We start from the raw sequence: 16970 nt of genomic DNA, 5'->3' as shown, positions 1-16970 counted from the left end.
ATTCTGTGACTGAGTAAGAATTACTCAAGACCAAGATCTTGTCTCAACATAGTTTTTAAAGATACTTCCTTTGTCAATCTATTTACCTATCTAGTCCGCCCAAATCATTCCCACCTTAGTTTAATAACCCTGCCTTGATGCAATTTAAAATAAACCTGCTGGGGAGGATACTACTTTTAATCTGGCTTAGAATAATGTGACAAAGGCTTGGAACCATGACCTTTTAAAAAATCATTTTTACGCTTACTTACCTTGTTTGGGCCACCCCCCTCTCCCCTCCCCATAGCTTTTTAGCACCTATTTTTCCAGACTTTTGTGTCTGGAATTACTAGGAATTTTTCCTAGGTAGGGATAATATGAATTTACTGTTTCTTCCTCACCACTGAAACTCTCAATATATGGAATTATAATCCATAGGCGCTTGACAATCCAGAAAATACGGCAATTTCACATGTGTATGTTTTAACGGTTCTGCAAGCTCCCTGAGGGCAGCATGGCGTCTAGGGGGATCAGGGTTGTGGCCCTAAGCCTCGTACCTACACTGCTGGCATGCAATAGGTGCTCACAGGTTTTTATTATTCTTATTCTTTTGTGGTAATAGGGAAGGAACCCAGGGCCTCCATCATGCTAGGCAGGCGCTCTCCCAATGAGCTACGTCCCTGACCCCAGCCATCTGTTAAATGAATTAGTTACTACGGTGCCTGCGGGCTTTTAAAACACGCGTACCCACTCTTCCATTGTCACCCCCGTCCCCCACTCCCCCAAACTAGGCTTCGCTTCTGAAGCTGCAGACCCTCCCCGACCTACGGGCGGCGGGCGCGGGGGCCCAGCCTTGCCCTCCCGTCCGGCGCGGGGCAGGCGACCCCGTCTGGCGGCAGCGGCGGTGGCAGCCGTTTGCCTCCTCTCGGGTCCGGCCGGCGGCGTCAGGGGCCAGAAGCGTCTTGTGAGGAGGCAAATAAACAAAGCCAACCGCACCGAAACGGGTCGTCCCGTTTCACATCCTCCCTCTCATCGGATGCCCGGGTCTCCTCGGAACAAAGTGACCCTCCATCGGTCCGGAGACAGGTGGAGCCCGCCCCACACGCAGCGCGCGTCGCCCAGCCTCAACAGCCACGCACCCCACGCCGCGCGTAGACGCGGACCCTCAAGGACTCAGCCGGCCCGCGAAGGGACACGCCCCCTCGCGGGATCGCTCGGCCGCCGCACGCGTACCCGCGCCTCGCGAGCGCGAGCGCGCCTCGCGAGCGCGCGCGCGCGGGGGGGGGGGGGCGGGCCTGTTTCCCGGCACCCACTGAGCGTCCGGCCCCCTCACCCCACCCCACCCCTAACCGCCCAGGCTCCGCCTCCGCGACGGGGCCGCCGGGAGGAGGCGACCGGAAGCCACTTAAAGCAGAGCTCGAGGTGACAGGCGAGCGAGCTGGTCCGGGAGCGCTGTCTCTTGCTTTCTGCGCTCTCGTCGGCGGAATGGCCCGTGCGCCGCTCGCCGCGTCGCCAGGCTGCGACCCCTAGACGCCGGCGACCTCCCTCCGCGCCGACCCCCGGCACCAGCGCTGCCCGCTACGCGGCTCCTGTCGTCAGTTCTCAAAAGACAGCTCGCCTAGGTAAAGAGCCGCGGGTGGGCTCCAGGCAGCTGAGGAACCCTGGCCCGGAGACAGGCGCGGGCCGCGCGGCTCCGACCCCCCGCGGGATCGTACCGGCTCTCGCCGATCAGGGCGATTTCTCTTTCGTTGGGGAATCCTCTGGATCCCATCAGTATCGGATGGGATTGGTTTACACTTCTTAGTCACTTAGTCTGGCAGGTGTATAAATCGGACCGACACTGAAGGACTGGGCGACGCGGTCGCCGGCGTCTCTACTTCGCTCCTGGGCAGGGCGGAGGGAGCGTCTATGCGGGCCGACCCGGGCGCGCTGGGGCGCAGAACAGCCGTTCGCGGACCCAGGGGAGGGAGGGCACGGCCGCCCCGCGATCCGGGCTGCATCCAGAAGTTTGAGGGCTGTTTAGCCTTAACTTTGAGGGCGCGCGGGTCCTCGCCCTCCTTCCCAGCGCCCAGGAAGCGCCCGCCGCGTTTCCCCGCGCTCGCGGCTCGGTTCGCGAGCCCCCGGGACTCGCGGGACGGTCCTCCGAGGTGGGTTCAAGGGGTAGAGAAGAAATCAAAGGTTGTGGAAGGCGCGGCGAGTGGCCTCGGAGATGCGGGGTGGGAGGAGGTGGGACGCTGGCTTTGCGGGCCGGTCGGGTCCCTGCCGAGAGGCAGGCGAAGCGGGGATACTCAGTACGAACCCCCCGAGTTGCGGAGCCCCGCGGCGTCCCCATTCGCGCTGCGCAGAGTTGGCGCGGCCGGAGCTGCACAAACGGCCGCGGCCGGCAGGAGGCGTCGCTCGGACCCGGGGTCGCGCGGCCCGCAGCCAGGCAGGCGGTTTGCAACCGGCGGTTTCCGTGGGAGGTGTGATCGGCGGGGAGTGCCAGACAAACCCGGGCGTCACAAGGTGAAGGGTGGCGCGATTGTGTCGCCTGCAGCGGGCGGCCGAAGGAAGTGTCCTTCCAATCTGTGTTTTTCTGTTATGCAAACTACTTGAGGAAGTAGGTTCCGTGGCTTTCCCACTCTATTTCTCTGCTCCCGTTTTGTTTCCGAGTTTGATGAAGGGCAATAAAGGAAAAGTGCGTGTGTGTGTGTGCGTGTGTGTCCCCACGTATGAATAAGATTGACTTAGTGTGTGTTTTGCCTTGGTTGGGTGTGATAGGAGTGGTTAGTGTGAATGCGTGGGGGAAGGCACAGGCCGGTTCGGCGTGGTGTGGTGGAGAGGGAATACCACAATCTGTGCCAAGTGAGCCTTGAGGCAAGAGCACCGAATGATGAATAATAACGCCTGGCTTGGCTGCTTTCCAGTTGATTTATGTCTCATGTCAGATCCCTTCTTCGTGAAGCTTTCCCTAACAATGCCAGCTCATGCTGAATTCTCCTTTTTCTACCTCTTCCTTTTGTACTTACGCTAACACTTTGTGCTTAGTATTTTATATTTCTGAGTTTGATTATGATGTACTTTTTATACATAGAGCTTTATGAATCTCTCCTATTAGATCGTTAATGTTCATTTTTCTGGGGATTCAGATTCTCTTTCTGGTTTTGACCTACAAGCAACTTAAGGATGAAATATTTCATGTGTGCCTTTTCTTTATTAGTTCAGTCCAACAAAATATTTATGGACCATCCACTGCCTGCATTGTGCTAGGTACTGTACTGGACACTTAGGATGCATACTTGATTAAATCAAGGGCCTTTGGATCAAATTCTCAGTCTGTCAGACAAGAAAAGAAAGGAGTGATTGTTATCCATCCTTTCTCACCTGGTGCAATCTCAACTATTTTCAAATTTCAATTTTTTTCAGAGTCTATCACCAGAAAGCATTTTGGTCTTTTTTAGCAGTTCATTAGGATTTTGAAATTTGGTGTGCATTTTATAATCTTGTGTTTCTTTTCTGTATTGCTCTTTTTATTGCTTTTTAAAATGCATATATGTAACTTTTCTGAAGACAAGGACTAGGACGCTTTTTCTGTATTATGGAGTTGTTGGTTTCGAGCATAGTGCAGTGGTTATTACCAAAGCTGAACACACTGTGGTATTCCTTCAGTGGTAATGTTTTTGGTGATTGCAAAGAAGGCCTTTAACAGTCTTGGGGGAATATGTTGGAACTTACTGAATGTAAAAATGCTTAACAGGCTCTTGGCTTTTTCCCATATAACAATTTAGTGTTTCATCTGTATATCCTCACACCCCAAATTCACTCACTATTTCATTTTGAAGTTTATCCTTCATTTGATGGACTCTTTCCCCATTTAAAAAAAAAAAAAAAACCTTTCCAACTCATGAGACAGATGATACATAACTATGAAGAGAACCACAGAGCTGCAGTCATCATGTAGATATTTATTTCCAACAGCCATCTCCCACCCTACTGTAGGCTTCCACTAAAAAAATTCTACCCAGTAGAATTACAAACTGTTATAAATAAATACCAAAAGCCTGTTGAAAGACACACTCTGTCATCTACCATTATCTGCTGTGCTGTAGGCTTGGAGCTGTCATTTATCAATAAAAATTAAAATTGATCTCTAACAACTAAATATAGTGCAAGATGAGTGATTTCAGGGATTTAAGTCACAGCCCAACACTAAACATTTTAATGAATGAATGGGATTCTGTTGTCAATTTGTAAATGATCATCTTTATTTCTTTCCTGGTAGGAGTTTTAGACTCCAAGGAGCAATTGGAGCTAATCCACATCATGGAAATGGAAACCACTGAACCTGAGCCAGACTGTGTAGTACACCCTCCCTCTCCTCCTGATGACTTTTCATGCCAAATGAGACTCTCTGAGAAGATCACTCCATTGAAAACTTGTTTTAAGAAAAAGCAGGATCAGAAGAGATTGGGAACTGGAACCCTGAGGTCTTTGAGGCCAATATTAAACACTTTGCTAGAATCTGGCTCACTTGATGGGGTTTTTAGAGCTAGAGACCAGAGTGCAGATGAAAGCAACTTACATGAGCCTATGGTGAAAAAACCCCTGGAAATCAATCCATCATGTCCACCTGCAGAAAACAATATGCCTGTGTTGATTGCTGATGGGACAAATGTCGGGGGCCAATTACCAGAAGCCCCTCCTTCCACTGACACTCCAGAACAAGTGGTTCCAATCCAGGATCACAGCTTTCCACCAGAAACCATCAGTGGGGCAGTGGCAGATTCTACCACAGGACACTTCCAGAGTGATCTTTTACATTCGGTTTCAAGTGATGTTCCTACTAGTCCTGACTGCATAGACAAAGTCATGGATTATGTTCCAGGGGTTTTCCAAGACAACAGTTTTACAATTCAGTACATTTTGGACACGAGTGATAAGTTAAGTACTGAGTTGTTCCGGGATAAAAGTGAGGAGGCCTCCCTTGACCTTGTGTTTGAACTCGTTAACCAGCTACAGTACCATACTCACCAAGAGAACGGAATTGAAATTTGCGTGGACTTCCTGCAAGGCACTTGTATTTATGGCAGGGATTGTTTGAAGCATCACACTATATTGCCATATCACTGGCAGATCAAGAGGACAACTACTCAAAAGTGGCAGAGTGTATCCAATGATTCTCAGGAGCACTTGGAAAGATTTTATTGTAACCCAGAAAATGAGAGAATGAGAATGAAGTATGGGTATGTATAATAACAACTTATAAAACTGTTAAATGCTCTAGAGAAGGTAAAGAGGCTAAAAGCTTTGTGTGGTGGTTTCTTTCAAGAGTAACATGTTTTATTCTTTTTTGCGTCATTCTTTCGGCTTTATGCTAACCTGATTTTTTGATTGAATGCAAACCATTTACTTAACCAGACAGTGAATATTTTATGATTTGAACAGTTCAGGTGTCATTCAAAATGCTATTTTAATCGCATAGAATTTGCTTTCAAAAGAAAGTCCATGGTTAATCTTATTTTAACAATATACCTGATTTATCTAATTTTAAAGTCTTGCATGTTAAATAGCTGGTATTTTTTTGAGGAGAATAATATTTGAAGACTTTATGGCTTTCTTCACTTTGAATGGTATACTTTATCTGTGAATGATTCAGAAGTTCCTCCCATACTTCTGAATCATGCCAAAAGGAGGCAGAGATCAGGAGGATTGCAGTTCCAAGTCAGCCCAGACAAACAGTTTGTAATACCCTGTCTCGAAAAAATCCATCACAAAAAAGGATTGGTGGAGTGGCTCAAGGTATAGGCCCTGAGTTCAAACCCCAGTACCACAAAAAAAAAAAAAAAGTATATGTTTATCACTTCCATTAACAAAAAACAACTGCTCTGGAGTTCTGGTATACAAGATACGTGCATACATAACTCAGTTCTCTTAGTACTCTGAACAATATTTACTGACAGGGAACTGACATTTCCACATCTGAATGCTTCTTTGAACTTTAAAATGAAGAAAATGAAAGTTGCCATGTGTAAAATTGCTAGTGTAAGTAAGAGTAATGTGGAGTCAATGTGTAATGTTGATAGCTGTTGTATATGACCAATAGTAAGGATTAAAATTATATAACTTTATACTACCTGACTTTAGAGATTATGAGGTTAACTTGGTAGTATCACATAAAATGATTGGTTTGGTTTAGTACTGAGAGATAAAACCCATATGGGGGGAAATATAGCAAGTATCCCAGTCCAGAAGTTCAGGAGAGAAACTTTGAGAGTCATCTTTGTTCATAGATAAGCTAAGTTATACTACCCTGGAATTTATACTGTCTTGGAGAGTCAATAAATGAAGGCAGTAAAGCATTTCCAAGGTGTCTAATTCTGTTAGGTTTTACTTTTGGTTTTTTTTTTTTTTTTTGTGGCATTGAGGTTTGAACTCATGGTCTCACACTTGCTAGGCAGGTGCTCTTATTATTTTGAGCCAGTCTATCAGCCCTTTGTGATGGGTTTCTTTGAGCTAGGGTCTTACATTTATGCCAAACCAGCCTAGACCACTCTCTTCCTGTTTGTGCTTTCCTGGGTGACAGCTGTATACCACTGCACCCAGCCATTGGTTAAGAAACATTACAGAAACATGTTTTTGTTATTGTTTTGTTTTTAAACTCCTCTTGCTCCCATTTAGTGTTTTTTTTTTAAAGTATTTCAATATTTCACTTAGTACCTAAGTCCATGTGTCTTTTTAGCAACTTACTATCATGAGACTAGAACTTTGCATTTTGTGTTTCAAAAGGAAGTATGGAACAAGATGACAAATAGTATGAGGCCCAAGTTCAAAGAAATATTGAAGACCCCTTGGAATTAAAAAGTGACATCTATCAAGAATGTAGTTTTCCTGACTATAAGTGTATTGTCTTGATAATAAAATGCATTCAAGATTCCTCTTTGTTTGGGTTGCAAAAGTCTTATAACAAAGCTAAGTTCTTTTAACTTATTTTAAAGTCAGTATTGAAAGAGGAAAATGTTTCTCATTTTTTCTTAAAAATCTTTTTAATAAGGTACTCTCCAAAATTTCTGTTGCCCCTGAGCTAGCAATTCTAATTGCTGTGCATATCAAGGGTAATTAATTCTTACATACTTTCAATGCCACTCTAATCTTTCCATCTCTGGATTGTAGAAATCTACAGAACGGTGGCCTCCCACTTTACTCTTATGAAACAGATGTCCAGTCCACTGAGTACTTGAACATCTTGGTACATTAAGTTTCGTTTTGAGTTGGTCAGGAAGAAACTAGCAGAATCATTGTCGAACACATTACATTCTGTTACAACTAGCAAGGAAAAACAGTCATTTTGATCCTAAAAGATCTAGGAATTCTTAGGTTAGCAACATATTGGGTACTTATCCTTTGGTAAGATTATTTTGCTGAAGAATAGACATACAGGCCCATAAACATGCATTGTTGAATCAATTACAAAGTAGTTGCAGTGAGCGCTCGGTTTCCTAATCAATTTTAATGAAGTAAATTAATATTTATCAGACACTTAGAGGAAAAGTATGAGTGAGTTACTATTATTATAATTAATATTGCTGTACTACATTGTAAGTGTCCTGCTCTGATAAAATAACAATAACTTATAAACTGTTGATTCCTAGTAATGTGAAATTCTCAGTGAACTACAGGAAGAAGTAGCTAAGTATCAAAAATTAGGCTTTTGGGAAATTGACCTGTGGTCATTGCAACCTGGTTTTCCTTGTATTCCAAAGCGATGTTGTGTTTCCTGGCAACAAGATGCAGATAACGGCATGTTGGGCCATGCTGAGAGATTCACAAACAAGCTAGAGCAGCCCAGGTTCACATGGTTACCACATTATTTGGCTAAAGCTATTAATCTCTGTGGTCAGGCCTGTAAAGCTGGTCTATCTGTTCAGATTGCATATAACCAGAAAGTATGTGTTCAGCTGTGTATGTGTCCGTGTTGGACCCAGTACTTTTGGATTCAAGAATAGTGACTAACGAATGACATTTGTTTATTCTAATTGTTTTCAATAACTTATATGACTTGGAAAATTGTTATTATGTACTGTATCATATTATATGATGTAGATGATATAGCATATATGCTATATATGGAATAGCATATATACCATATATTATATCATATTATACTATATATATTACTGTGTGGAACTTGGGGAAAGTTCTTAGTTCTGGGTCCCTAACAGAGACAAAAGTTCATAATTTTAAAATATGCGGATAAAATTCTTTATATTGCTTTGCAAATGTGAGGTTTTAACATCTAAATTTAAATTAACACCTAAGTTAACTTAAATTAGATGTATAGTGTTCATTTTTGTTGTCAGGAATGAACTGGAAAGGAAATTGAGCTTGGTAAATTCGTAGTCCCCTTCCAGATCTTTGGTCAAGAAGCTTAATACTAAAAACACATTTTTAAAAAGAGGATTTCAATAATAAATGCTTATTTGATCTGTTATAATGAAATTATGGTACGATCCCCTTTGCTTTCTGTTTTTGTATGTCTGTAGATATTTATTGCCAGCATCAACTGGAAACAAGTTGTGTATATGAACTCCTTAGATGCTGATGCTTCTTTTGTACATAAGATAAACCTTAAAGAATTTCTGAATTTAAAATATGCACTTGAGGAAACAATGATGAATGTTGTATTTTTGATTAAGAAAATACAATCTCTAAAAATTTAAGCACTCATCCTTAGTAAATGATGATACTGGATGGCAGAGCTAAGCAGTTTTAAAAGAGTCTTGCTAATTGGAATACTAGTGGGGATAATTGAAATTGTGGAGGCAGTGCAAATCTCTCTTCAGTGACCAAGATCACTACTGGTTTTACATTAGATTCATTTTAAAGTGTGCCGGAAAAGCTTCTAGTTATTACCACCTATTAGGAAGGAAGGGACATACTACAAACTATATTTTGGAGGGTACTTGCTGATGAGGGTAGCAGTGAAGAAGAAAATTCAAGCCCCTGATCCATGGTTGATTCTTCTCAGAGGATAGAGTTCTGTTCTTTTAGAATTAATGCTTATTGATAAGAGGTAGTGTTGCTTGTTTAAGCCTTAAGCCTAGAATGTTGTCATTGCTGTAGTTGCTGAGTGATTTTGATTGCTATTGGTTCACAGGAGTCTTTTAAAAAAAAATCTGTCCAAGGAACAATACTGTTAGATGACTTCATAGAAACTGTGTAAGAAGACAAAGAGGAATGCATATTAACAATAGTAGAAAGCATGTATTGTTGTGGTTTATGACTTGCAGAGTGAATTATCTAAACTACAGCAGGCTCCTGACTGAACTCTGCTAGAATAGTTAAATTAGCCAAGTTAGCGCTGGCCTACACAGCTGTGATGATGTATGAACTAACTCATTATGTGTTATTGATAACAGTGGAGAGGGGAGAACAGCTGAAACTTACTATGCCTTGTGACTTTTTGGTATTTCTTGAATATACACAGCTGTATGAGTTTAAATTTATTTTAAAAATTCCTAAGAGAAAGCTCCATAAGCAAGGACTACATTTGAAGTGACTTTCAAAATGTGTGCCTTGTGCTTTAGGATAAAGCAGCCCAATGAAATATTTCTTCTGTCGCTTTGTGCTGCTATTTACATATGAAATAAAACTAATTGGCTTCTATCTATCCTAATCTAGATAAGTTACTGAGTCTGGGTAGAGCTATCACAGGAATCAGTAGCAATCATTCATGTATTTCCTTTCAGGCTTTTCTTCAATAAGCAGATAAGACTTTTTAAAGCAGCTGTCACCTGACTTCAGGTTGGGGTCAGTCTTCTCCTGATGTACTTATGTAATGAAAGTGAACCTTGGAAAAAACAAAGATTTCTAACTTTTAAGTCAGACAGTTGGAATAGTTTTTAGGCTGACAATTGATAAAAGTAATTGCATAATACATTATATTTTATCATTGAATTGAATCCTAAGCTTTTAATTTTTATTGTAAATAAGGGGAAAAAGAAATAGTAATAACTCCATTCAACATTAAAAAGAAAAACTTAGTTCTGCACACAGTTGGCATGCAAAAATTGCTACTTTTGACTGATTGGCTCTGCTGTGCCTCCATAAATCTATTTTCTGTTTCTTGTTAAAGTAGAATTTCTAGATTTACATTCTACCATAGGGCAAAGTAAATTCGTAAATTCTATGTTATCTCTGAACCTGGTCAGGATCTTCACTTTATTCCAGGTTTGGGGGCTATTTTAAAGGGTGAAGCAGTATATAGTACATCGAAACTTTGCCACTCAAAGAATGCTACTAAACTCCAGCCATTGAGCAAGGTTCTGTGTGTGTATGGGGTTTGAACTGTGGGCCTCCAGCTTGCTGGGCAGGCCCTTTACTACATGAGTCACACCCTCCATCTCCTGTGACTTCTCATTTCTTATTGTTCTTTTTCTGATGGTGATGATTCTGGAATGCATTTAAATTAGGACTTCAGGTCCTCTTAACCTAGATGAATCTTTGTGAGTTGTGGAAGGAAAGCTAAATATATATGTATATCACTTTTACAAAGAAAAAAAATACATTTTGAGGTATATTATGATTATTTTAGGACAACTTCTTGAAAGGCTGCTTCAAATTGGACACTGGTAAATTTTAAAGAAACTCACTTTGTAAAAGTAGTGGAGTTCTTTTATTATAAGTCTTTGAGTTTTTAGATAAAGCGAGTTGTTTTGTGTCTTTGAAGGACACCAGAATGCTGAAGATTGAACCATTTTCTGTTTCATTCTGGGTTTAGAATTGTTAGGTAATAGCCTAACATCATGGTTGAACTGTACTTTGCAACACCATAAACAGTCTGTCCAAAGGATCTAAAATTCACTATTTCTAGGAGGAAAAAAAAAACCCCACATTTTAGATAAAAATTTCTTTAAATTAAATATTGCTTACTTTTGTTAACATATGCCTATTTTTATATATAGGTTATTTAGGACAATGCTTTCTAGGGACCAGAAATTATACTGCATATAGACTCACCTCTATTTAAAATTTCTTCCAGCCAGTGTTAATTAAATCTAACCCAGCCCAACCTCTGAAAGCCTCAATTTTTAAATAAAAATTCCCTGTTAAAAGGGGAATTTGATAGGTTCTGAGATACATTTTGAAACATTTGAAAGTAAGGATTTTATGTATAAGAAATTAATTTATCCAAGTTTTTTTTGTAAAGATTTATAGTCTGTGCCAAAGATAATCAATTCTGTGATTGGGAACTCAAAATTTAGAAGTTAATGATATTAATAAATTTCTAGTTGTCAAGTGTAAAACTTTCAACTTTTCTTGCTGACATAGCCTGTTGCTAAGGCAGGGATAGAATGGAGATTAAGCATTCCTATTTGCTGTTTCCCTACAACAAAATGTGTCTTTCTCTGCTCTATACTGTTTACTTACTGGTAACACCCACTTGACCAGTAAAGAACCTTTGCGTGGTCATCACAATCAAAAAGTTCTTAAGAGTGAGAATGCTAGAATGACTGTTCCTTTCTCACGTTCTACAGAAACCAGTGACTTTCGAGTACATGTACCACAAAAAGTTGTGTAAAGCATGTATTAGATTCTCCCATGATTAAGTTGTCTGAGAAAAAGTTCAGTAAATTTGTATTCTTTATGCAAATGGAAGTCCTCTGTTTTGGTACGATTGCTTCTGAGCATAAGGAAGGTTTGTGTATGTTGATTGAAATAGTACTTCCCAGAATGATTGGAAAGTATGTTCAGTTTACAGAAATTTCTCTTTATTATATAAGCTTTTTTTTCCTTTTCTTTTTTGCATGAAGAGATTCTTATACAGTTTCTTTTCATTTGACTTAAAACCATGTAGTTCTTTGCTCTAAATTTTTACCAGGACTGAATAGTCAATGAAGAATGGCAGGCCAAGGGTGAACTTTGTTTGCAGTCTTGCATGTGCTTTCAGAATCTGCCTGCACCCTGTGATCTTCACAGCTCCCGCAGCTGATCAGGGCGTAGAGAGGGCAAACGGCACAAAATACCCTAAATAATTTCCTGCTGTGGTTGGCCTTTGGTTTCTGACTGTCACCTGGCTTAGCTCTTTCATTTCCAGGCATTGAGAGGATAAAAATAAGCACAGAAGAAATACTGGGGTTGCCTTCCAGGGTTTTAATTACTCATCCTAATAAAAGAAAGACATCCTTGAATCCCAGTAGACTATGTGAGACAGAAGGAACTTTGCTTGCTTGCTTTCAGACAGATTATCTAAATATTGCGAGGCATTAGAAGCACGTGTAAAGTGTTCTCCAATTTGTTTGCTACTAAATTTTTTTTTAGTTTAATTCATAAACCTGTCAGAGAAACTTGACTTTGTAGCATCCCTCCCTCCTCGAAAAAGTTACTAAAGATTATGGTAAAAGGTTTTATGATCATAGTTTACAAAACCTAGACGTTGAAGAAAAAAAAAAATCTAATACCTTTCTATAGGAAGCCCCTCCTTGAAATTTGCTTGAAGAGCTATCAGTAATAGATTCTCTGTGTATTATTTTGTATGCATTCAGATATCTAGATGGCTAAAAGCTGTTTACTCATCTCTGGGTTTGCAACACTAAATCTATATTAAAATTAAAGCTATTAATGAGTAAATATTTCCAGCTCTTTGATTTATCAGTTGAGTTTATCTGGATTAATTCAGGGAGAAGGCAAAGCTAAAAAAGAGAAAATTCTGAGTAAAAGCCTTTTTAAAAGTTTTTTAAATTCAAAAAAATTTTGCAATTTCAATGTCATCTTTCTAGAGATTATTAAAGGGCATGTTATATAAGTATTTGTAATTAGTATTGCACTTACGGGTTTTTTTCACATAGGGGTTTCAACCTATGATCTTACTTATAAATGAGTTGTGAATTATTTGAGGTTATTTGAAAACAACTTATTTTTAAGCACTTTTACCATTTACATGTATTTAGCATGAACTCTTTTGTATTTATGTAGAAACATTTATAGTCCCCTTTAAATCTTATTAAATTCAAAAAGTTGAGTTAACCAGTATTTGTGACTTGAATACATGGCAGACTTTTTATTGTTCACTTTGAGGTGAGATAGAAACCTATTTTTTAAATACTTCACAAAGAGGCTATTCACTTCTTATTAAAATCTGTAGTATAAGGTATGAGGCACAATTTTTAAAAGCTAGTCTGTGCTTTCTATTACAGATGTTTCTGTAGAAATTAAGTTTCACTTCCTCATTTAGCCGTAGTTGAGAAGTATGTCTCACAGTTACCTTCTACTAGTCTCAGGGCATGTGATTGAACTTGGATCAGAGCTAAGACTGTATGACATTTCTGGCATCATTACGCTACAAAATTTAATCCCACACCTCTGTAAATAGATAGCGTGAAATTTATAAGTGTAATTTTTATTTATGGAACATTTTGGACTAATCCATATCTTATTAGAAGAGAGTGTGTGTGTGTGTGTGTGTGTGTGTGTGTGCGCGCGCTTGCTTTGATCTATAGTTCTTTTCTTTAAGTGGATAATGTGATTTACTTTTAGTGGTTAAATTGATGAAGGTGTGGGAGTAGGGATTTCAACCTATGATTTTTCTTATTAAAGGTTTAGCAAACATTTAGGTGAATTATAAAACAGTATTCTTTCACTTACAGGACCTTACCTGCCTCCTTTTTCTCTCTTATCGTTTAACCTCTCTTTTTCATTTCATTCTGCTCTCTTCTAGAATGATTTTAAGGCCATAGGTTAGATGTCTAATATTTTGTAAATCAGTCATCAGGTTTGACACACAGCTTAAGTACGATTCCAGACAGTGTCCCACTGGCTGCCATCTCAGAAATTCACCTGTTTCCAAGATGTTCCAGGAGGGATGAGCACACACAGCCAGATTTTTGCTTAATGGTTCAGTTTAACGCCCCCCCCCCCAAAAAAAATCATATCTTACCTATCCCCAGAATTTTTGAAGTATTTAGAGCTATTAAATAAATCTGTGATTCAAGTTTTATGTTAATATTTCTACTAAGTGATCTAAGCCTCAGTTATCCTGCCTTCTTCGCCTGGTGAAGTGGGTAAATATAATTCACAGTCAACATGCGGTTCTTAATCTGCCCATAACTGTTGAGATGCATACCCACAAAAATGTAAGCTCCCAGTTTTAGTTTGTATTTTTATGTCTAGCTACTTGCACATACAATGGGAACCAGTTGTTACCAAGACCCAATGTTGCCGTGTAGAAATTGAATATAGGATTTTAATCCCTGATTAGTGAAAAAGCTTTACAAATAAGTTTTATTGTCTCCCTTGGTAGTTCTGTGCTATTTATTTGAGGCAGTGTTAGCAAAAAATCTTAATTAGTAACAGAATAATTGACAGTTACCATGCTTCTAAAGCAGAAAGTTAGTACATAGTTATCTGAAGTTTAATAACTACACTGCTTTCACAAAGTATGTTGATATTATATATGCCATGGCTTTTATTCTCATCACCTTGTAACATATTTGAAAGGGATGTATAAGCTGCCAGATATTTCACCATTACTAAGTGAATCCTGGAAACACCAAAGCCAGGTAGCAAAAACCCAGCTATATTTTGTGTGCCTGTGAAATTTCTTCAGCAGCAGCAAACATATCTCATCTGTTACGCCTATCTCAAGCTAGTAACAGAAGAGCCTAAACACTCCAAACTGCATTTAATCTTTATCTTTCTATCGTTATGACCCTCTGTTTGGTGAGACATTTTCACTTTACATGATAGTAATAAAATACGAGGACCTATTATTCATGACTAATTAGTCTAGCTGATTAGGGTGGGTGTTAATAGTTTGAGGTTCCAAATTAATCTTTGTAGAAACCAGTTAGCTCTTTTAGTTAGGAAGCCAGAGTTCCAAAGTCTAACCGATCTGGTTAAAGCTGAACAGAGTTTATACTCAATTGACCTTTGTGAAAGTCTGCATTCTAAATTTTATTTACATCATTTTCCCATTTAAACATGTTCTGTCTCTTGTAATTGATGTCATAATCCAGCCACCCAGATCAGAAACATGAGGCACATCCTGAACTCTTTTTTTTTTTTTTAATTGAGATACTCTTGCTTTGTATCCTTGAACTTGCCAACCTCCTGCCTCAGCAGCCTGAGTGCTGAGATTACTGGTGTGCACTCCACACTTGACCATCCTGTACTCTGTATACTCTTCTTTATGCAGTTTGATCCTTTTTCTTTTTTTAGTTTTTAATTTTAATTTTTTTCTTTTTGGTGGTTCTGGTGTTTGAACTCAGGGCCTGATGCTTGCCAGGATGACACTCTCCCACTTGAGCCGTGCTCCCAACCCTGATCATAACTCTTAAATGCCTTTCAAACTATCCCTATTGTTGCCTCTTTAGTCCTCTGTCATCACTTGTCTTGGTGTTGGGCAATTCTGATACTTGTAACTAGGTAAGCATAGAATAAGTGTTAATAAGTAAATATGCTAATATCTAGCAAGGGAGTACTAGTCTCTACCCCTTCCTCATCTTTCTCCATTCTCCCTTGCCAAAAATAAATATAAATATAACAGTCCTCCAAACTACTGCTGATGGAGTGACCTTTATAAAAGGCAAATTTGGACCTTATTGAAAATCCACTAGTGATTCCTCCTGCCCATGGGATCAAGTCCTAACCTCTTCTTGTAACCCAGCATACAAAGCTCTTCTTAACTGACCCCAGCAACCTCTCCAGTCCAGTGTTATCTTTTATCACCTCCCTCATACACACATACACCCTGACCTCCCACATGAATTACATGTGCTTCTCATGTACTCTCGTGCCTTGCTTGGTTAGCTTCTACACATGATAGTCACTGTCTACCAGTGATGTGCTTCCTTCCCACTGTCTGCCTGGTGGCTGACTGGATTTGATATATATTCTTCTGTTCTGGGACATACTTGACTGCCTTTCCTGACACCTTTCCCAGCGTGGGAAAGGTGATAGTAGGCCATTTACTTCTGAGATGTCCTCAGAGCACCTTTATGCCACATTTCACACTAGGTCACAGGGATTGCTTTCCCCACTAGACTGGTATTCTGTGGCATTTTGCCTTTTTCACCTTATTTTCAGCACATAGCAGTAACTAATCAGAAGATTTTTTTTCAAACAATTGCAACATTTCCTTCTTGTTTTCAAATACTTTATAAAAATAAGAATTACATAAAATGGTTATGCTCTTTACTGAGCTCCCAAAATGCATAAAATCAAGAGCTATACATTGGATCAAGAATGGTGTACTTACTAATTTCTGTTTCATCCAACACCTGTTTATTGGTTTTGAGTCCAATAATATTTGGACTCAAATATTATTCATGTTATGGGCTCTTTTTACTTCCTGTTTAGTATCGGAAATGTATATGGACGAAATGTGTGGGGCATACTTTCTGATTTAGTGTGTATGGGTCCACTATGCATTGGTAACATATGTTGGAAATTGTTGGCTTAATTAGTATATGGAGATATTTATTGAATGAGAGAACCATTGTTAAAAAGCATCTAAGTTATGAGAATGGGTGTCCTTTTCAGAATTTTAAATTAGTTTTGTATGTGGATTCCCATTGTGGTATATGTGGTGGTATGTTTGTTGGCAAAGCATATGAAAACACAATTGTTAATATTTCAGTAATTCCAAACTCCATTCTTTCCCTCATACCAAAACTCTGCAACCTGTTCCTGTTTTTTCTCCCCCTCTATGTATGTTAGGACTATACCTTTGGTAAAACAACACTGATTGATTTAATCACATGATCTATTTAGCAAAAGCTAAATCCTACTACATGGTGGCTATTTCCCATACTCATTTCCGGCCGTCTGTAGGGATGCATTTAGGCCAGATCTCATCCACCAGGATTATTGTACCCTGCTTTTACAGTGACACTCCCTTACCCCCCCAAAGCACTGTTGCTCTTGCTCAGTTTTCACACATGCTACTTTTATTTACTACTTTGATCCTTTATCTACTTTCCCACTCTTGTACCTTAAGGCTCTTAAGATCCTAGACT

At 39.9% G+C, this 16970-nt stretch overlaps 1 protein-coding gene across 1 annotated transcript in view; it reads left to right on the top strand.

Annotated features, from left to right (window-relative positions):
- Positions 1–1372: 1372 nt before the first annotated feature.
- Tiparp (TCDD inducible poly(ADP-ribose) polymerase) overlaps positions 1373–16970 on the top strand; it is a 30663-nt gene continuing 15065 nt past the window's right edge. Inside the window, exons 1-2 of the mRNA XM_074073923.1 lie at positions 1373–1601; positions 4241–5201. Coding sequence (XP_073930024.1) covers positions 4282–5201 — 920 coding nt within the window. The 5' untranslated portion in view covers positions 1373–1601; positions 4241–4281. The remainder of the gene's footprint in view (positions 1602–4240; positions 5202–16970) is intronic.

The sequence above is a fragment of the Castor canadensis genome, chromosome 5 (genome assembly GCF_047511655.1).
Source record: "Castor canadensis chromosome 5, mCasCan1.hap1v2, whole genome shotgun sequence".
Taxonomy (NCBI): domain Eukaryota; kingdom Metazoa; phylum Chordata; class Mammalia; order Rodentia; family Castoridae; genus Castor; species Castor canadensis.
The sequence above is the reverse complement of the archived record's forward strand: the minus strand, read 5'-3'. Positions and strand labels throughout refer to the sequence as shown.